Here is a 20,932-nt window from a genome sequence, read left to right as displayed (position 1 = left end):
AGGAGAAAGATTTATTTACTCTGCCCTAAACAGGAGATAGTTTTACCAATTTACCTAAATTGGTTAGGAATTAACAACTCTCTTTGATACAAGAGAAAGAGCATTTCAGACATAGAAGTGTTTATAGCACAAACTCTTATTTGAGCACAAAAATATCACAAAATTACATTTATATAGAAATCAGTGTCCTTTAAAATTCTGATTAGCCAATTAACTACTAATGGACTATAACCATGGACTTCTTGGCTTCATGACTTGGGAAATATCATTAGCATATTATTTCTTTACCATATTTTAGCAATAAAATACTTCTGAGTAAATACAATAAAGCCTAATTTAAAAATTCTTGTGGACCATATAAAATGGAAATTGGCCAGAAGAATTTTATAATGCCTTTTAGGTATTCAAAACAGTATTTATTTATTCAGTCATTAAACTAAATACTCACTGAATACTAGAAACAGTGCCAGGTACTGTGCTAGGCCCTGGCATTATGAAGATTCGAGGATTCAGTCCCTGACATCCATATGGTTACTCTATAAATGAGGCTAGAAAGCATTTAATCATTTCACCAGTATTTGAATGTGTTCTCTGTGCCAGGTACTGAGGAAACAGCAATGACAGAGGCAGATGTGGTCCCTGTTCTCACAAAGCTCAAATTCTAGCATAAGATGACAACTGGTAGAAGAATTCCTGAGCTTCCTGGGATCACGCACTTTCTAGGACATTCTTGTTAGGCCAGGACCTGAGAAGAACGCTCCTAAGCTGAGGCAGATCCTGATCCCAAGGAGAGATGGAAAATTATTGGCCATCAGGCATTCTTGGGGTAAAAATGGACTGGACACCATCACTACTTCATCGCCTGGAGCCCAGCTGAGGAATGCGGAAAACATCTTCAAAGCCCAGAGAACACTCTTATTAGAATCATCTTTCCCTGGCTTCCTGCTGGCTCCCATGCAAGGATCCTGACAAGGGGCCTTTTGTAGAGGCCTGCCAGAGGCCTGTACCTGCCAGAATTCTAATTCTGGAATCTTTCATTATTGGTAACAGTTAAGTTGTTTAAGCTCTGACACAAGGCAGAGGAAAGGTGGGAATATTAGCACAAAGAATGCTATTGCTGATCTGGTGAGTGGGCAGATCAGGAACTTAGCTTGGTTTCTTCCATCTCTACCAAGGCCTCATTTAATCAAGTGAAATGTCTAACTTTGGTGATATGAAATTGCTTAAGCAAGTTAAAAGACCTATAGTTGTGAAGTCTGTAAGAAGGCACCACTAGATAAAGTGACACGTGGCCTTGAGTCACTGCTGACAGCTCAGGTGTGATTATTTCATCACCTCTGCAGAGCAGATAAAAACTACACATTCTGAGAAATTGCGTTGTGTCATTTTCAAAACAGAAAACCCATGAATGCTCTGGAATAAAGAAGGTATAAAGGAATAAAGAAGAATAAAGATTCTACTCTTACTATGAGAGGTTGCAGTATTTAAAAACTATTAAATTCTGTTCCATGACTTCTCAATTGGGCATTTCAGTGGTCATAGATTCCTGAGTAAATTAGATGGGTCTTTCTGAAGACTAGTCACAATTTAGATGTGCTTTTTTTTTTTTTTATGGTTATTTAAGGACAAAATTGGAGTAGGATTTGAGTGTTAAATTATTGTTCTGAGCCCCAAAATTGAATGAATAACAAAATGTCAATTCCCATTTTTAAAGAGAAATTTGCAAGTAAGTAAAATCAGAGCACAGTGAATATTACCCACACACGTAATGGAAAATCTACCACTAAAATACCTAGGCACTTGTGTTTAAAGACTTAATTATAGCAATCCATGGTAAAGCAGAGAAGAGAAATCAGGCTTCTTGATTTCTAGAGATATTCTTATCTCAAAATCACATGTCATCTTTGCATCCTCATCCCTCATTTGGATAAGCAACACAAATAGAAGTCCATTGCCACAGACGTAGCAAGTATTAGCTCCCTGCTTTCCAGGTGTCTGCCTGCCTCTTGTCTGTCCTCTGCTAACTGATGACTGCGTGGGGTTCCCCCATGAGGATATATATTCCCTCTAGACCATCCCCACTACCTGTCTTGCTGCTCAATGACAGTCCCAATGCATTAACTCTTTAATAGCCTCTATACAGCTAAGAAAGTAGTTGCAAGGCTAATTATGGCTGAAGGGTCCAGCTTGGTAAAAGCATCTTAGGCATTAAATAGCTAAAGGGGGACTTTCCCGAGGATTTTGCAGCTACAATAGCTTCTGATCATGGATAAAGTAGTGGCACAATAAACAAACCTCTGGGGAATAAGGTGGTAGTTATAAGGGCTACATACAGAATTAGGAGTACTATTTGGCAAGATCACTAAGCTTGTCTCAACCTACACTCCCTATACTGGTGACTAAGGATATCCGTGCACCTTCACCCGTGCTGGCTTGCCCATTCATTCATTCAAAACCACTTTATTGAGGTCTAATGGACATACAACGGCTGTACCTATTTAAAGTGTACAGCTTGATAAGTTTGGAGATAAGTACACATCTGTGAAACTATCACCACAATATATGCCATAAACCTATCCATCACCCCCAAAAGTTTCCTCCCACCCTCTTTATCACAACTATTTTTATTTATTTTATTTTTTGTGATAAGAACACTTAAGATCTACTTGCTTAGCAAATTTTAAGTACACAATATAGTATTATTAACTATGGGCCTAGGCCGTACAGTAGATCGTGATGATTTACTCACCTCTGCCTCGTTTATTTTTAATTTGCTAATTTGAAAGGTGAAAAACAGTGCTTCATAGGTGTTTTAATTAATTATGCATTTCTTTGATTAATTATGAGTTTGAACAGCTTTTTAAAATGTTTATTTGCTGTTTGTAATCCTTCTTTCATTGAGTGCCTACTATATTCTAGGCACTATTTTAGGTGCTGAGGATAAGACAGTTAACAAGACACACATGCAGAGTTTACATTTCAATGCAAGAAACAAACTATAAAAACAAACCAAAAAGCTGAATAAAAAACGAAAAATACCATTTCAGTTATTAAAAAAAACCCCACAAAAACAGTAACAAAGCAAATTAAAGGGACAGAGTAAAGTGGTCCATTACTTTAGACGGGGCAGTCAAAGAGAGGTTCTCTGAAGAGACGATATTTGAACACAGACTGAGCAGTAAGTGTGCCATGTGGATTCTTGGGGAAGAATCCAGACACGGAGAAAAGCAAGCTCAAAGCTCCTGAAGTGGGAACTTGCTTGAGAGCTGGAGGGATGGTAAGCAGCCCGGTGTGGCTGGAGTCCAGTGAACGAGAGAGCAGGGTGGTGGGGTTGGAGAGACAGGAGCCGGATCATGTAGGGCCTGCCTTGCAGACCACTGAAAAGGCTTTGGATTTGACCCCAAATATTTTGGGAAGCCACGGAAGGGCTCTGAGCAGAAGAGTGATAGGATCGGACTTGCACAGGGAGATGAGTTAGGAGACCGTGGGGGTGAGATGGGCAAGGCCACGTGACTTGGTGCCACCACTGCAGAGAGAGGTAAGTGGCTTAGTTCAGGATATAGTTTGAACAGGAGTTGCTGATGCACTTGACGTGTGATGTCAGAGAAAAAGAAGAGTTAAAGGCAACTCTAAGGCTTGATCACCTGGGTCATGACATTCATTGTGATGCAGAAACACTGGGGGAACAACAGGTGTGTGGAGGTGGAATCAAGAGTTTAGTTTGGAACATGTGAGTCTGGAGTTCAAGGGAAGAGGTCAGACTGGAGATATAAGTGAAGGACCCTTTAGTCATAAATGGAATGTAAAGCCATGAACCTGGGCTGAGATCCTCTGGGCAGAGAAGAGTATGGCAGGAGATGTGATGGCCCCTGAAACAGATCTTGTGTTTCTTACTGAACAGTGTAAGTTTCTATACATTAATGATATTATAGTTTGTCAGTCATTTATACTACAAATATTTTCCCAATTTTCTGTTTCCTTTTTGATTCAGTTTATTTTATTTTTGACATCTACTTAAAAACAGTTGTGTAGTAAAATCCACCAGTCCTTCCCTTTGTGATTTCTTCCATTACTTTTAAGGCTAAAAAGTTTAGTAACTAGAGGTCAGACAGACATTTGTGTTTTATTTCTATGTTTGCTTATTTGAGTGAACTTTGATTAACTCAGAGTTTATTCTGGTGTGTGTTAAGTTTATAAGTTGATACCTTTTCAAAAGATTTGTCAAGTTTCCCAGTACCATCTCTGAACTCTTTCTTTCCTCATTTACTGGTCTGTGATGTCTTCACACACTACACTTTATTTGGTTCAGTTTCAATTTCAAGCTTTGAAATTGCAACAGTGATGATGAGAAATCTGCCTTGCATCCTTACAGTGTTACTTTGTATAAGAATCTCAATGTGCTTACAAGGAAATACATAAAACAGAACCAACATTTTTGAGAAGAAAAATGCTGGGACAGAAAGCTAAATGGAAGAAAGATAAAACATGAAGGGGAAAAAGGAAAGGGTACAGTCTATTTCCTTTTTTGAAAAAAAAAAGTAGATGTTGAAAAATGTAAAAATAGAATCATGTATACATACAACAAATACTGAGTAACCTCCCCACACCAGCCAAGATTATTCCAGGTGCCCTCAAGTAGTGAGTAAGACAAGGGACCTGCCTGCAGGGGGCTTGACTTTAGTGGGGAGGTTGGGGAGATAGATGATACATATGTCTATGACTTCTGTGAGTAAAGAATGCTATGAAAATAAGATGGGGGCAATGGGGTAGAGAGTGACCAAGGGAGGTGAAGACAAAAGGGAGGTCAAGAGAGGCTTGTGTGAACATATGGATTGCTAACAGGCACAAGAAAAGCTGCTCAACATCACTAATCATTAGAGAAATGCAAATCACAACTACAATGAGGTATCACCTCACACCGGTCAGAATGGCCATCATCAAAAAGTCTACAAGTCTTTTGTCTCCTTAGGTAGGTTTATTCCTAGATATTTTATTCTTTTTCTTGCAATGGTAAATGGGAGTGTTTTCTTGATTTCACTTTCAGATTTTTCATCATTAGTGTACAGGAATGCCAGAGATTTCTGTGCATTAATTTTGTATCCTGCTACTTTACCAAATTCATTGATTAGCTCTAGTAGTCTTCTCGTAGCATCTTTAGGATTCTCTATGTATAGTATCATGTCATCTGCAAACAGTGACAGCTTTACTTCTTCTTTTCCAATTTGGATTCCTTTTATTTCCTTTTCTTCTCTGATTGCTGTGGCTAAAACTTCCAAAACTATGTTGAATAAGAGTGGTGAGAGTGGGCAGCCTTGACAACCTAAGTGTCCATCATCGGATGAATGGATACAGAAGATGTGGCACATATATACAATGGAATATTACTCAGCCATAAAAGGAAATGAAATTGAGCTATTTGTAATGAGATGGATAGACCTAGAGTCTGTCATACAGAGTGAAGTAAGTCAGAAAGAGAAAGACAAATACTGTATGCTAACACATATATATGGAATTTAAGAAAAAAAAATGTCATGAAGAACCTAGGGGTAAAACAGGAATAAAGACACAGACCTACTTGAGAATGGACTTGAGGATATGGGGAGGGGGAAGGGTAAGCTGTGACAAAGTGAGAGAGAGGCATGGACATATATACACTACCAAACGTAAGGTAGATAGCTAGTGGGAAGCAGTCACATAGCACAGGGAGATCAGCTCGGTGCTTTGTGACCGTCTGGAGGGGTGGGATAGGGAGGGTGGGAGGGAGGGAGATGCAAGAGGGAAGGGATATGGGAACAGATGTATATGTATAACTGATTCACTTTGTTATAAAGCAGAAACTAATAAAAAAAAAGTCTGCAAATATCAAATGCTGGAGAGGATGTGGATGAAAGGGAACCCTCTTGCACTGTTGGTGGGAATGTAAATTGATACAGCCACTATGGAGAACAGTATGGAGGTTCCTCAAAAAACTAAAAATAGAGCTACCATATGATTCTGCAATTCCACTTCTGGGCATATATCCAGACAAAACTATGATTCGAAAAGATACATGCACCCCTATGTTCATCGCAGCATGATTTACAATATCCAAGACATGGATATGGAAACAACCTAAATGTCCATTGACAGATGAATGGAAAAAGAAGATGTAAGTCAGAAATAGAAAGACAAATACCATATGATATCACTTATATATGGAATCTAAAATATGACACAAATGAACCTATCTACAAAACAGAAACAGACTGACAGACATAGAGAACAGACTTGTGGTTGTCAAGGGGGAGCGGGGAGGGGAGGGATGGAGTGGGAGTTTGGGATTAGCAGATGCAAACTATTATACAGAGAATGGATAGACAACAAGGTCTTACCGTATGGCACAGGGAACTATATTCAATATCCTGTGATAAACCATAATGGAAGAGAAATGTAGATACATGTATAACTGAATCACTTTGCTGTACAGCAGAAATTAACACAACATTGTAAATCAACTATGTCAGTAAAATAAAATAAAAAAAAACTGTAAGAGAGAGATAGGCTTGCCTTATGTGAGATATTTGTGCTGAGCCATAAATCATGAAGCTGAAAAGGAAGAGGGGGAGGTGGGAGGAGAACAGGGAAGCACTATGGCCCCAGGCAAGCTCAAGCAAGAGGGAAGAGAAGGGGAGGGTGGAGGAGATGAGGTCACTAGGGGAGGGGCAAGGGAAGAAGACTGGATTATGGGAGGTATCAGGAAGCCTTTGCTCCGCGGCAAGTGGGAGTGTGATCTAATCTGCTGGAAACTGAGAGTTTACAGGCTGTCCTGTGAAAACTAACCTGGGGGAGGTGGTGGGCAGAGGGTGCAGGGTGGAGATTAGGGGAGAGAAGAAGGAGCTCCAGCTAGAAAGATCCTGTATGAAGAAAGTACCTAAAATATACTTTTTAAAAAACATATCAAAACTAAATACTTGACAGGGAGGAAATACAAGTGATTAGACTGTAAGATTCCTGAGGGCTAGGATTTTTGTCTGGTTTGTTCACTATCTCCAATGCCTAGAATACTGAGAGTCTGGCACTCAAGAAGAATTTGTTAAATTAAATGAACAAAGTGACTATAGTGAAAAACCTTTTATTTGTGAACCAAGAATCAAATGAAATGAACAAACAGAAAAGAGTTTCACAGAAGCCTTGTGGGCTGCAGAACTGGTCTCATAATTACACAGCCCTTCAAAACATGAGACAGACTTCAATCAAGGATGGGTAATTTAAAAATAACGTTACACTAAGGGTTCAAAATGCAAGTTTAAATTTAGCTGCTTTCTTATAAAATCCTTCTCACTCCTCAGACAACAAGTTTCGATGTGTCAGGAATTATGTCTTTTTTAAAAACTCTCCAAGTAAGAGCAGAACACATCATGTATGTGTACTCCAACCATGTATATTTAGGTTGTTGGAATTCTACTGAAGAAAAGCTAGCACACAGGCAAAATGCTTAAGGAAGAAAATTCGGACAACTTGCAGCATTTATCATGACTAACATTTTAGTCTACCAGAGTAAATTTTGAAATTATGTTCTAATTTGAGATGGTTCTGGTTTGATGAGTTAACTCTTGAGACATCTGAGTATAGTATTATGGAAGAACGAAACTGTTCATCAACCCTTTATGCCAGTGTTAATTTCTTTTAAAAGTAGGATTTTAATGTTTCTTTTTATTCCTACAGTGACCCTTAAAACTTCTATGTATATAATCACAAATGCACACACAAGATGCATTTATAAGCTTATTGTATAGTTCTAAAGACAACTGGGAAACCCAGTTTTAATTTTGTTACTGAAATAATTTAAACATATATTATAGAACTGCTTCTTTTCAATCAACAGCAAGGATCTAGAAAGAGACTGCACAAGCAGGCACAATTTATTCAGGTTTCTTAGTGTTAGAAAAACAAAGTTGTCAAACTTCAATCTGTAACAAGTACTCTTACATTTATTTAATTTTTCATCTTACCACTGACATCAACATATATTCTTTGCTCATGCTTTTAAAAAAACTCATAATTTATTTTACAAAGATTCATTACATGCATTAACCATTGGTATACTCAAATCTGGGAAATTATTTTCAGCAAATTTCCTGACGATCTCCAAGCTTAGTGACTTTCATCAGAGAAAGAGGACTTACCGGCTTTTATTCATGAGGTCTGCTCCTCGGGCTTTGTAATAATCTAAATTTGGATGGAACTGATAAGTCACTGGTCTTGGATTTCTCTATAGAAAAAAAAAGCAGTAAATTAAAATGTATAAAGCTATTTAAATTATACATTAACATATAAAAGAATGAAACAATTGTTTTTATATTCTTTCAGAAAAAAATATGTATAATAATGAAATTTAATAATTAATGTGTTGTTGTTTTTGTTTTTTTTTTTTTAATTTGGCTGCCCCTCATGGCTTGTGGGATCTTAATTCCCTGACCAGGAAATGAACCTGGGCCACAGCAGTGAAAGTGCCGAGACCTAACCACTGGACTGCCAGGGAACTCCCTGGTTTTTTTTTTTGTTGTTGTTATTTGTTTGTTTTTTGCGGTACGCGGGCCTCTCACTGTTGTGGCCTCTCCCGTTGCAGAGCAGAGGCTCCGGACGCGCAGGCTCAGTGGCCATGGCTCATGGGCCCAGCCGCTCCGCGGCATGTGGGATCTTCCCGGACCGGGGCACGAACCCGTGTCCCCTGCATCGGCAGGCGGACTCTCAACCACTGCGCCACCAGGGAAGCGTGTTTGTTTGTTTTTAATGTTGAAGTTTTGCCTTAACTGATCTTAGTCTGATTAAACACTGAAATTGTTTTAATACACTTTCTTTTTATCTGTTTCATAGTTCACACAGATTTATTCCTTTCATTAGATTTCTTTTTGATAATTTTGATCATTTTCAATATGCCTTTCCAAAATACAATCGGACAAAATTACAACAAAACTGAAATATTATGAGATTAACACCAGCATAATCTATGCCTATGGCCTAGGAGACACAAAGTGTCAAGAAAGCTGCATTTGAAGAAGAGCAAAACTCAAGTTAGTTTTTGATAACCAAAGTGCTATATATGCCCACTAGATGGCATACCAAGTCTTTCTTCTCCTAAAATGAATGAGTTATTTCAGAATTCAGCAATTCTTTTGAAGTTTGCAGTTTCTATGTCATCTATTCTTATATACGAGTTTAATAAGTGCCCAGGTAGTAGAAATACAAAAGCAAACTGACCAATGCACATTTTCATAAAAGCAGCAATACACTGTACTTTCTGGCATTTAGTATTATTTATAAACTTGCAGAAATGTCCTTGAATCATTAGGTTGGGTGTGTCTATTTAAATAGGTTGCTATTATTTAATATGTCTATTATTTAAAAGTATCAAGTCCCTCAGGCAAATAAAAATTAATCAAATATACTTCCACTTTATAAAAATGTAACACATTAATAGCATAACTTAAATGAATACCATCATCTCTGAAAGGTTAAATTATATATATTTTTCATTAAATAGTTTTTAAAAACTTATAAATAAATGTGTTCCAATGTTTACCTGAACATATAACTCAAGTTAATAATTAGGACTTTGAACCAGAGCATGCCCTGTCCTTTGAGAGATCTAACTAGACATAAAAAGGCTGCATTTTATCTTAATAGAAAATTACCAATATGCTTTGCTATCAGTCCTTGGAGATATAATCCCAAGGCACGAATATACTTGTATGTAGGCGGGGGTACATAATTGCTAAGGTTAAATAGTTTGAAATTCATCAAGCTAACAAGCTGCATCTTAAGGCCATGATGGACCTTTTCTTTTTCTGCTGAAAAGAGAATATTTACAGAGCTCAACCCTTTCATATCTCTTCCAAGTCAGCCGTAATCATCTGACAAAAATGACAATCCCTTGATTTAGCTCCAGCTACTACTCCACTGGTTTGGTATTCAACACAGTTCTACAATAATCAGATCTGAATTGCCTTGATGAAGATAACTGATGCTTCCATGACTACCATGCTATTAAGTCTAACAGTGCAACTTCTAGCTCTCTAGGAATTACATAGGTTTCCTCTTGGTAGCTGATGACAACCTGGACCCAAGCACAACGGGAAAATGAAATAGAGGTCAAAGCCACTGGCAGACTGACAGTGCATTCATGATTTATTTTAAAAATTAACTTTTGTAGGACTATCACTCATAACCAATTTCGTTCTTTATTCTCAGTACCTGGAAACATTTTGCTTTCGTTACTATAAAAGGCTTTTCTTCTCTGACTTTCAACAAATTAATAAAGGATTATGTTCCTCTTTGCTAGAAAACAATGAAAGAAGGGAATGCATGGAGCAATTTCTTGAAACATCTTTATAAAGAAATGACAAGCAATTCAAGACACGAAGTGCTGATCTATCTAAGCACTTAAAGCCATTATTAGGAATAATGATCTAACTTGAACATATGAATGAGGTTCAAGTATTGCTTTCACTGAGCCCTATTTAAATTCCTAGGAGACTTACTAGTATCAAAAGGAGAGGCAGTTTAAAGTGCCACTGTACTGGGATGGAAAAGAAAGAATCAAAAGATGATGTTGAAAAATAGTATTTGAAATGTAAGAAAATAAAATCAGAAGTAAGAGTTGGAAGTCATTCAATAGGGTTTTCTATCTGAGAAGGTGATACTGTTACTAAAACAGAAGTATGTGTACACATGGATGGCCTAGACCAGTACTGTCCAACAGAAATATAATGTGGGTCACAAATGCAAGCTTCATATGTAATTTAAAATGTTCTAGCAACCACGTTAAAAAAAAAGAGAGAAAAAAAGAGTGAAAGTAAATGTAATAATATTTTGTTTCATTTGGTATATCCAAAATGTTGTCATTTTAACATGTAATCAATATAAAAAATAGAGATATTTTACATGCTTTCTTTTGTACAAAGTGTTTGAAATCTTGTGTATACTTTACACTGAAAGCACATCTCAGTTTGGACCAGCCACACTTCAGGTGCTCAATGGCCACCTGTGGCTGTAGCTACTGAATGTCTGATATCTCTGTAAACCAACATGTGGCTATAGAAATCAACAGGTATAGCCACTTATTTAAAAAGGGCACATGCTTTTTTTTATACATTAAAATTCAGTACTGACAGTTCTTTAATTCACCTATAATTATTCTCTTTTAATTTAGTTTAGTCTCTTCTGAATAAGGTTTTAAAAAGTCAAGAAATTTTGGAGCAATATCTTCTCACACAACTATGTACCAAAATGATAGCAATGGTTTCCTTAGCGGGATGAGATTAAATGAGCACAATTCTAACCTCATGCAATTGAAACATTTTAAAAGTAACATTTGCCTTTCTTATTTCAAAGGATTTTTTTTCCAAATAAAATTTAACAGAAATATAACAGTTTTGTTTTCTATTTTTTTATAGATCTGGAATTTCCTCTAAAATGTAAGAGCCACTAGAATTCTACACATATAAAACTCTGTATGTAAGAAAGACCAGACCCAATGACAGTTGTAAATTCTCATTGTGTAGGACATGTGATGCGGACAACTTTAAAAGTATGTCTTTGCAAAGGATTGGAACAATTAGTAATTATTTTAAACCCACTTTCACACAGTCAGGATTTCAAATATTATAAGCTTTTCCAAGCCAATGCACATTAAAAAAAAAAAAAAAGCAAAAACAACAAAAAAACCCACTTCTGTTTATTTGGGGGAATTTTTCTTCAGAAGAAAAAATGGTAATTATACCCTAACTTATATTGGTCTGTGTACAGAGGAATACCAATTATGTTTCATGACCTGAGAAGTCTACATAACTATATATGAAAATGCAGAAATCACAAATTCAATCCACCCTGGGTTTACCATGCCTTTCCTAGACCAACCTGGATGGACTTGAAATAAATCTTCCACAAGATTGCAGCTAATTAACTTCCCAAGTACCACTCCATCCTTCTCTGTTAACAAGCTGCTGGAGCTCTTCTTAAGGCTTTCTCTTCAGCATGTTACTTTATGGTAATAGAAGAATGCTGAAACGCCCACCTGTGGCACAGATAGGCTGAAATCTGGGGAGGCAGCTTAGAGCCTTGTGGACAAAATGACTTATAGAAGCAGGATAGATAATAGTAGAAACAAGTGCCCTAGAGGGAACTATGCGGAAAAAAACAAACCAAACCAAACTCGTGTGGTACTTCTGAAGTTTCAAAATGCTTTGGTTAATTTGGCATGATCAAATCAATTTACAAGTAGTGCTTAAATGACAGCAATCAATGTTAGGGACAAAACTGATTGAAACCTAACCTCTCCGTTATAGTTAACGCTCTTCACTTCTGAGTTCTATATTACACGATAGTAAGCTGTGCCTTAATGTAATTTCAGGTAAAACACTCTGTCCCTTACTGAGTGTGGCTTTTGATGGCGGACAACTCCCCTCCGCTCTACTCTGTAATAGAAGGCCTTCCCTGCCACCCTAACCCGCACAGTAATATTTCAGGAATTTAAGTTCAAACTCACTTTGCTATGGTAGTGTACAAAAATATTTAAATGCTAACCCACACTAAGTACAACTAACCACAAGAAGTACAATTAACTACAAGATGAAATGTGACAATTTTCCTTGTTCTGAGCCTGGTGAAGTCAAACTCATCCAACAAAGGTCATCACAAATAGTACTTTCTAGACTGATCCCTCTAACTCTGGTCCCTCACCTGAGGATGATAATCTCCTTTTGCCTTGTTAATGGACACTCCAGAAGGAAAAGAGTCTGAGGTACTCATCCTGCTTGGAACAACACATCGCCTGCCTTTCAAAGGGCTGGCTATTTGTAAACACATGTAGAACTGAACGGAGCAAAAGATAAGCAATTCCAGTGATCCCTGTTCTAATCTATGAATGTACCAGCAGGAGGTAAAGAAGAGTTAAAGTGTTACGTTAGAAACAAAGGGACCAAGGTAGACCTAACATCTGCTTTAGAGGCACAGGCTGCCTGGCAGGGGAGGCCAGGGATCTGGAGTCAGGGAGGTTCAAGTCCAGAGCCCGCCCCACCCACTCCTGGCTGGGAAGGAGTCAATTTACACTCTGGCTCTGGTTTTCTCATCTGCAACATAACGGAAAGGATTAAACGGGACAATGAACATTAAGTGCGGCACAGTGCTGGGCACTTCGTAAAAAGTCAATAAAACGGAAGCTATAATTCCCTTCTGATACCACTAAGCACTGATAAACAGAACTTTGACAGCAGATCTGACAGCCTGACGACTTGAAATCCATGATAAGAAACAGGTAGAGAAAGCAGTGTTTCGTCCTTCTGATAACCATATATAAACTTAGGGCAGATTTTACCAAACATTCCATTTTTTAAAAAGTAAAAACACATATTTAGGAAAATGTATCATGCACATTGGACCTCATACGTGGGGAGAAAAGCTGTCTTATTTCTCAGAACAGGAGTACGTACATACATACAATTTTTTAAAAATTGTAAAACCACATACTATTAATGCACAGTTGTTTGCCAGCTAATGAGGTTAAAGTATTAAAGTGATTTCCTACAATAAGTCCAAATTATTATTTTTATAGTTTATTGGTTACAATTTTTACATTAAACTGACAAAGTTCTTGCAGCGCTTGTTTAATAGAAAAGGTTAATTTATATTTACAATATAAATACAATGTCTGTTCGGCATGAAGAAAATATTTGACAAATGAAGAATTACTTAGTTTTCTTTCCCCTAATACCTTGCTACCAACTCTTAATTTTTAGCATGCCAGATTAGGGGAAGAATAAGGCTCAGAAGGAGAAACAGCACTGTAAAGAATACGTCGAACGTTTCCCTTTGATGAAAAATGAGACTCTTATTTTAGTGAATATGTTATTGCCTCAATGCTGGGGGAAAAGCAACTGCCATTAGAAAAACGAATTGCTCAGCTGTTTATAAGCAAAAAGCTCTGGGGGAATTTCTCAGGACCCCAAAGGCAAAGCATTACAGGGTTATGCAAACATATGTTGCAGGTGTTTTAGGGGAGACAGGTGGGCAAAACTCAGCCCTGGAAGAGGAGTTAGTTTAATACACTGTAGCTGAAACGACGTAACCTAAATGCATCCAAGTGCAGGGCTGCCATGGCACCAGTGAAGAGCTGCAGAGCAAAAGCTCTCCCTAAAATAATTATCTTGTTAGTGCCAAGCAAACAGCATTTTTCCTTCTTGTAGTTTTACAGAAAACAAACACTGTCAATTACTTTTTCTCCCCGCCCCCCCAACTAAAGGTATTTTAAACCTGGAACAAAGAACAGCCTGAAATAGTGATCATTATCCAAAAAAGATAAGGATGAAGTATTGTTGCCTTCATTTAAACAAATATTCCTAAGAAGACAGTTTGTTGTAATATCCCCTCTTTGGTGCACTAGGCAACATTAGATTTATCATAATTCTCCTAAAGCCTAAGATATTTCTATATTAAAATGCTAATTTTGTCTTTTCTTTTGCCTGTAATTAAAGCTGGAGAGATTTGTGATCTGATATTCACTGATTGCTAGAGGGTCCACAAAGGTCTCAACATTTCTGTTTCTTATTGCTACATACTGCCCTCTTCATTAAAATTAGATAGAGTAACACAGTGGATCAAAAAGGCAGCCACTATAATCCTAAATGCTCACAAAAGTCCCTTAAAAATATATATATAAATAAGTGGCATTATCTAGATATTGCTGTCAAACCTAGATTTGTATTTTATTTCCTTCATCATTTATCTAGGAGTTGATTTTCTTTTTATATTATGTGCTATTGAGACAGTACTGATTTTACCGTTATGTATTTATGTGTAATAGTAATATTGAGCCATACCTTCCTTATATAAACCACTTTTCCTTTTTTTTTTAAGAACCCATGCCATGAATTAAATGCCAAATGCTTTGCATAAAATAAGTTCACAAAACATCAAATTTGGAAAAACAAAATCTAGTTTGGTTTTTTTGTTTTACAATATTACAAAATCTAAAACGTGGATACCACATAGACCTTCATCAAAAAAAAAAAAGAAAACAAATCTTTTTAACAAGGTTGTAAATGAGAATTTCACTTCAGTACCAGACTAAAATGATCTCTGGTTTATATACTAATAGTTCCTATGTCTTTTGATAGGAAATATATATTACAGATACTAGGTATTAAGAATCTTAGTGCATTTGACAGAAAAATTTAAGTAATTTCAATCTATGAATCTAACAGATTAAAACAAAAAAGAAAAAAAGAGAGAATTTAAAAGAACTTAAAAAAAAAAGGAAGCAAAAATTGTTAATTGGTAAAGACACAGACAAAACCTCTGAACCCATGCCAGCCTCATTTTACATACTGAATAAGCCCAATTCCCTACAGTGACATCCACATCTATACCCTGGCAAGCCAAGATCTCAGATGGCAGAGAAGCATTTTAAACCACCTGTGCGTTATGCTCTGCTGTAGCTTCATACAATAAATAGACACCAAAAGAGAAATAAAATTTTTTCCCTTTTCTAATGTATTTACATTTTGAATTTAGCATGCAGGAAGATGCCAGATTAACATGCCCCCCTATGAATGAATGAATGAATGAATGAATGAACGAACGAATAAATAAATAAATAAATACAGGAAGCAGTTCATGTTTACACATTTTCTTTGTTACTAATCCTGGGCCTCAAAATATTCCTTTTAGGTAGTTGGTGAGCTCTGTTCAGCAGCACTGAACTCTTCACCTTTTCCCTTCCTTGAATATGAGCAGGGTGGGGGAGGAGGAGCCTTACTTCAATGGTTTAGAGACAACTGGAAACCCATTTATCTTTTCCTAAGACTGAAGGTTCCCAACCTTCAATGATACAAAGCAAAAAAGGAAAGAGGGAATCTCAAAAAAAAAAAAAAATCCTAAATATTCCATTTTGGGAAAGAGACTTAAGAAACTAAAATCTCAGATAAAAAATTACCATCGTAAATTTTTATTTTTAGAAATGTTAAAATAATTTTAAACAAATTATCATCAAAATAGAAGCTATTTACAAAATGGTTTTAGGAGTTTTGAATCCTCAAGAATAAGTCTATGTGACCCCACAGGACTGAGAACCCTGGTTTGAGAAATTTTACCCCATCTTCTTCCCTTTCGTGACCTGCCATTGTAATTGCCAAGGCAACAAAAGCTGAGCTCCTGCACTGAGGTCTGGTAAAAGAAAGCCTTGCACAGTCACACTTCTCATGCAATATTGGGAGTAACTTCAATGATAAAACATCTTGCAATTAAAAATTCTATTATATAAATACACTTTTACTAAGGTCATTCACTTACACTCTATCTTCTCTGATACTTTTTAGGATAACCATGAAGTATTTATACTGAGCTCTGAAATGTCCAAGAGAGAAATTAGAAAGCAAACATATGGCTTCCCTGGTGGCGCAGTGGTGAAGAATCTGCCTGCCAATGCGGGGGACATGGGTTCGATTCCTGGTCCGGGAAGATCCCACATGCTGTGGAGCAACTAAGCCCATGCGCCACAACTACTGAGCCTGTGCTCTAGAGCCCACGAGCCACAACTAAAGTCCGCGTGCCTAGAGCCTGTGCTCCGCAACAAGAGAAGCCACCGCAATGAGAAGCCCGTGCACTACAACGAAGAGTAGCCCCTGCTCGCCACAACTAGAGAAAGCCCGCGCACAGCAACGAATACCCAATGCAGCCAAAAATAAAATAAATAAATAAAATAAAAAAGAAAGCAAACATAAATTATAACACACAGATAAGAGTTTTATTTTCCTGAGTGAGACCAATCTCTACTTGAGAAAGTGTGTCAAGTTAGACCCGGAAACCACCGGGAAGAGTCGGTGGTTAAATATTAAATTTTAGTAAGGGTTTAGTGCAAATAAAGACATAAATTTTTCTCATCCAAATTCTTAGACTCCCCCCGAATTCTATCCACAGACCATTTGGGGGCCTTTTCTCAGAAACCTGAAAGGTGGTTTCAGATAACAACTTTCCTCTTGGGAACATGGAGTTTTATGGGTACTACTGGGTTAGTTTATTAACTCTCCTGCTGAATAAATGTGTACAGGGGTGAGAGCCAAAATAGAAAGCAAGCGCTAGAGGGAAGGCAGCTAGCAATCAGGGCTGTTAGGGAGTCAGGAGGAGATAGTGGAGGGAGCCCCAGCCATGCTAGGCTTTAACCCTGCAGATGCAGGATTTCCTTACCTACTGATAGAGAAGGGTTTCAATATTTTAGCAACTGGCATAGCTGTAACACCAGATGGATGCTGGCCCTAGATGGAAAGAATGTTTGGGAGTGGGGTAAGTTTAGATGTAGAGGTTTTGCTCTGGATAGCATCCAGTGCCTTACCCGAATGAATGAGAAGTGAGGCCAGGTGGAGGATGAGGGTGAGGATGGTGGGGGAATGCTCTCACTGAATGCAGTTACCGTGAAGCAAGCTGTCTATTTCTGGAGAGCCCACTCTTTCTGTGCTACCTTCTTTGGGATGGTTTCCATCACTGGGGGGCAGCTGATGGCAGTCAGATTCGTAGAGGGGTGCTCCGTAAGTGGGGCTGTCCACTCACCACTTTTTTTTTTTTTCAGAGGGAGCTGAACTTGCTTAGTCTGTAGGCAGAAATGCTGCAAGGAGACAACTCTCTTCTGAGATCATTTTTCTGAAGAATCGAAGCATTAAGTCGGGGTCCAAGATCCCCTTCAATGGAAAACTGAAGCAGTGAGAAGAAATAGTACTGTGTACAACTCGGTAGTGATTCAGAAAGTAGAACGAGAAGGTCTTCAGTAATCATCCCATCTAGGTTAAGGGGAATCTTTGGAGGCCTTTTCCAGCAGTTATTCTGTGTGGAAGTACAGAGCTCTTATTTCCCGATGGACACTGCATTTAAAACGCCTTCAAGAGAGATGACTTGACTTATTAAATGAAAGAGGAAAAAGTACCATATAGAACAACATACAAAGCGTAGTTCTTTTTATGTAAATTTTTTTTTTTTTTGGCGGTATGTGGGCCTCTCATTGCTGTGGCCTCTCCCGTTGCGAAGCACAGGCTCCGGACGCGCAGGCTCAGCAGCCATGGCTCACGGGCCCAGCCGCTCCGCGGCATGTGGGATCTTCCCAGACCGGGGCACGAACCCGTGTCCCCTGCATCAGCAGGCGGACTCTCAACCACTGCGCCACCAGGGAAGCCCTATGTAAATTTTTTTTAAAAAGAAATAGTTTGCAGAAATTGACAAAGATGATCTTAAAATTCATATGGAAATGCAAGCAACTCAGAATAGCTTACTACAAAGCTGATTTCAAAACTTACTACAAAGCTACAGTAATCAAGACAGTATGGTACTAGCATTAAGGGCAGACATATAGATCAATGGACTACAACTGAGAGTCCAGAAATAAACCCTCACATTTATGGTTAATTAATTTTTGACAAAGGGGCAAGGCAATTCGATGGAGGAAAGAACGTTTTTTCCAACAAACACAATTGATGTCCAAATGGAAAAGAATGAATTTGTACCCCTATCTCACATCCCACACAAAATCAACTCAAAGTGGATCACAGACCTAAATGGAAGAGCTAAAACTATCATACTTTTAGAAGGAAACTCAGGAGTAGATCTTTGTGATCTTGCATTAGGCAATGATTTCTTAGATATGACACCAAAAGTATAAGGGATAAAAGAAAACATTGATAAGTTAGGCTTCATCAAAATTAAAAACATTTGTACTTCAAAGGACACCATTAAGAAAGTGAAAAGATGATCTACAGATGAGAGAAAATGTTTGCTAATCATATGTCAGATAAAAATTTTGTATCTAGAATACAGTAAGAACTCTTACAAACCTTTAATAAAATGAAAACCCAATAAAAAGTGGACAAAGGACCCAAAGAGCCATTTCCCCAAAAAAACATGTAAGCACATGCAAAGATATTCAACATAATTAGTCATCAGGGAAATGCAAATCAAAACCACAATGAGATACCATTTCATACCCCTTCGAACTGCTATAATAAAAAGGACAACAAGTGTTGGCAGGCAGGTCGAGAAATTTGAACTGTCCTTCATACACTGCTGGTGGGAATGTAAAATGGTGCAGCCACTTTGCAAAACAGTTTTTGACAGTTTCTCAAAATGTTGAATGTAGAGTTACCATATGACCAAGCAACTCTACTGCTAGGTAGATATCCAAGAGAAATAAAAACATATGTCCAGGGACTTCCCTGGTGGTGCAGCAAAGAATCTGCCTGCCAATGCAGGGGACACAGGTTCGAGCCCTGGTCCGGGAAGATCTCTAATGCCATGGAGAAACTAAGCCCATGCACCACAACTACTGAGCCTGTGCTCTAGAGCCCGTGAGCCACAACTACTGATGCCCATGCACCTAGAGCCCATACTCCACAACAAGAGAAGCCACCGCAATGAGAAGCCCGCACACCACAACAAAGAGTAGTCCTTGCTCGCCGCAACTAGAGAAAGCCCGTGCACAGCAATGAAGACCCAACGCAGCCAAAAATAAATAAATAAAATAAATAAATTTATTAAAAAACCAAAAAAACCCTGCTAAGCCTCCATGTCAGGTATTAACATTTCAGACCATTTCTTAGAACCCTAGGCCCAGGACATGACACATCTGGGGCTGGGAAAGTTCCACCGTCCCGCCTCCCCAATGACTCCCATGGTGAGATAACACTGCTGCATGACCAGGACCTTCACTGTGGTTCAGACCTGTCTTAATTTTTCCCTTGACTATATCAAGTCTCTAATCTCATGCCCCTCTGATTGTACATATGCCACCAGAATCACCTAAAAATATAGGCCTGATTTTTTTTTTACTTCCCTTCCTTAGTTCTGAATCAAGTCTCAATTGCCAATCAAATAAAGTTCCAATTTCTTAGCGTGACATTCAAGGACCTCCATGATCTGGGCCCTAAAACACTTCTCATATCACCCACCCACCATGTACCCCATGTTTCACTCACCACAATCTATGGGCATTCCCCAAATCTCCAGACTTTAGGTAAACTGTTCTCTCAGGTTAGAGTTGTCTACACACTGTTCTCTGCTTTCTGGAATCCTTCTCATTCTTAGTCAAATACGCCTCCTGTGTGAAGCCTTTTGTGAATTTCCACATCACTCCACCGCCTCCATTCCAACAGCGTGCTAATTTTAAGTTAATTTTGCATTTACTCTACCTTGCCTTGCATGATGGTTACTTGTATACGTGTCTGTCTTGCACATAGAGTGTAAGTTCCCTGAGGGCTGAGTCACGTCCAGATCTCCCTTCGTATTCTCTCTGTCTCTTGCAAAGTGTCTGGTACATGATATGTGCTCAGTGATGATCTATGAACTACATAAACCGAAGAGCTCGCCAGAGTCTGGCCTTTAAAGAAAGAGCTACAGAGAACTAGGGTGAAGATCCATCTGACCTGCACGTCCGCATGACTAATGGAAGGCTCAGAGAGAAGCCCACACAACTCCTGTCCTCAGTGTGAGGCCAAAGATGCTGCCATGACACCCATTTTAGAAAGAAGCTCCAAAAAGGCCAGCTGGCAGTGAGTGTGATCTCATGCTGCTCCCGAAGTTTCTCTAGATGAACAGAATCCTAACTCACTGAGTCCAACATCATGATCACAATTCAGGTCACAAAAATGGAAAGAAGTCCAGTCAGCAGACAGCAGACAGCAGAGTGAACACGAGTTGGCCATGACTACCTGACCACACCCCTGTTTGGTGGGTTATTTCACAAAGGAGCAGCTGGCTGAGTGGCTGTGGATGGCACCCTGCTTTATAAAGAAGAACACAGGCAATATAATTAACTTTTCCTAATTGAGTTGAATTCCTTGCAGGCAGTACATTGTCTGACTATTTTGTTTTGTTTTTCTGGTGTGATACTGTCTTTGTTTGTCTGGGTCTTCATAGGAGT

General features: G+C 38.3%; 1 protein-coding gene across 2 annotated transcripts in view; it reads right to left on the bottom strand.

Annotated features, from left to right (window-relative positions):
* The window catches only part of TBC1D5 (TBC1 domain family member 5), a gene marked incomplete at both ends in the record, with an annotated part of 358,820 nt that overhangs the window by 90,304 nt on the left and 247,584 nt on the right, over positions 1-20,932 (bottom strand). For both annotated transcript variants that reach the window (XM_079704730.1, XM_079704731.1), the window contains one exon: positions 8,166-8,251. In XM_079704730.1, the coding sequence (XP_079560856.1) occupies positions 8,166-8,251 (86 nt within the window). The remainder of the gene's footprint in view (positions 1-8,165; positions 8,252-20,932) is intronic.

Source organism: Hyperoodon ampullatus (genome assembly GCF_949752795.1).
Source record: "Hyperoodon ampullatus genome assembly, chromosome: 5".
Lineage (NCBI taxonomy): Eukaryota > Metazoa > Chordata > Mammalia > Artiodactyla > Ziphiidae > Hyperoodon > Hyperoodon ampullatus.
The sequence above is the reverse complement of the archived record's forward strand: the minus strand, read 5'-3'. Positions and strand labels throughout refer to the sequence as shown.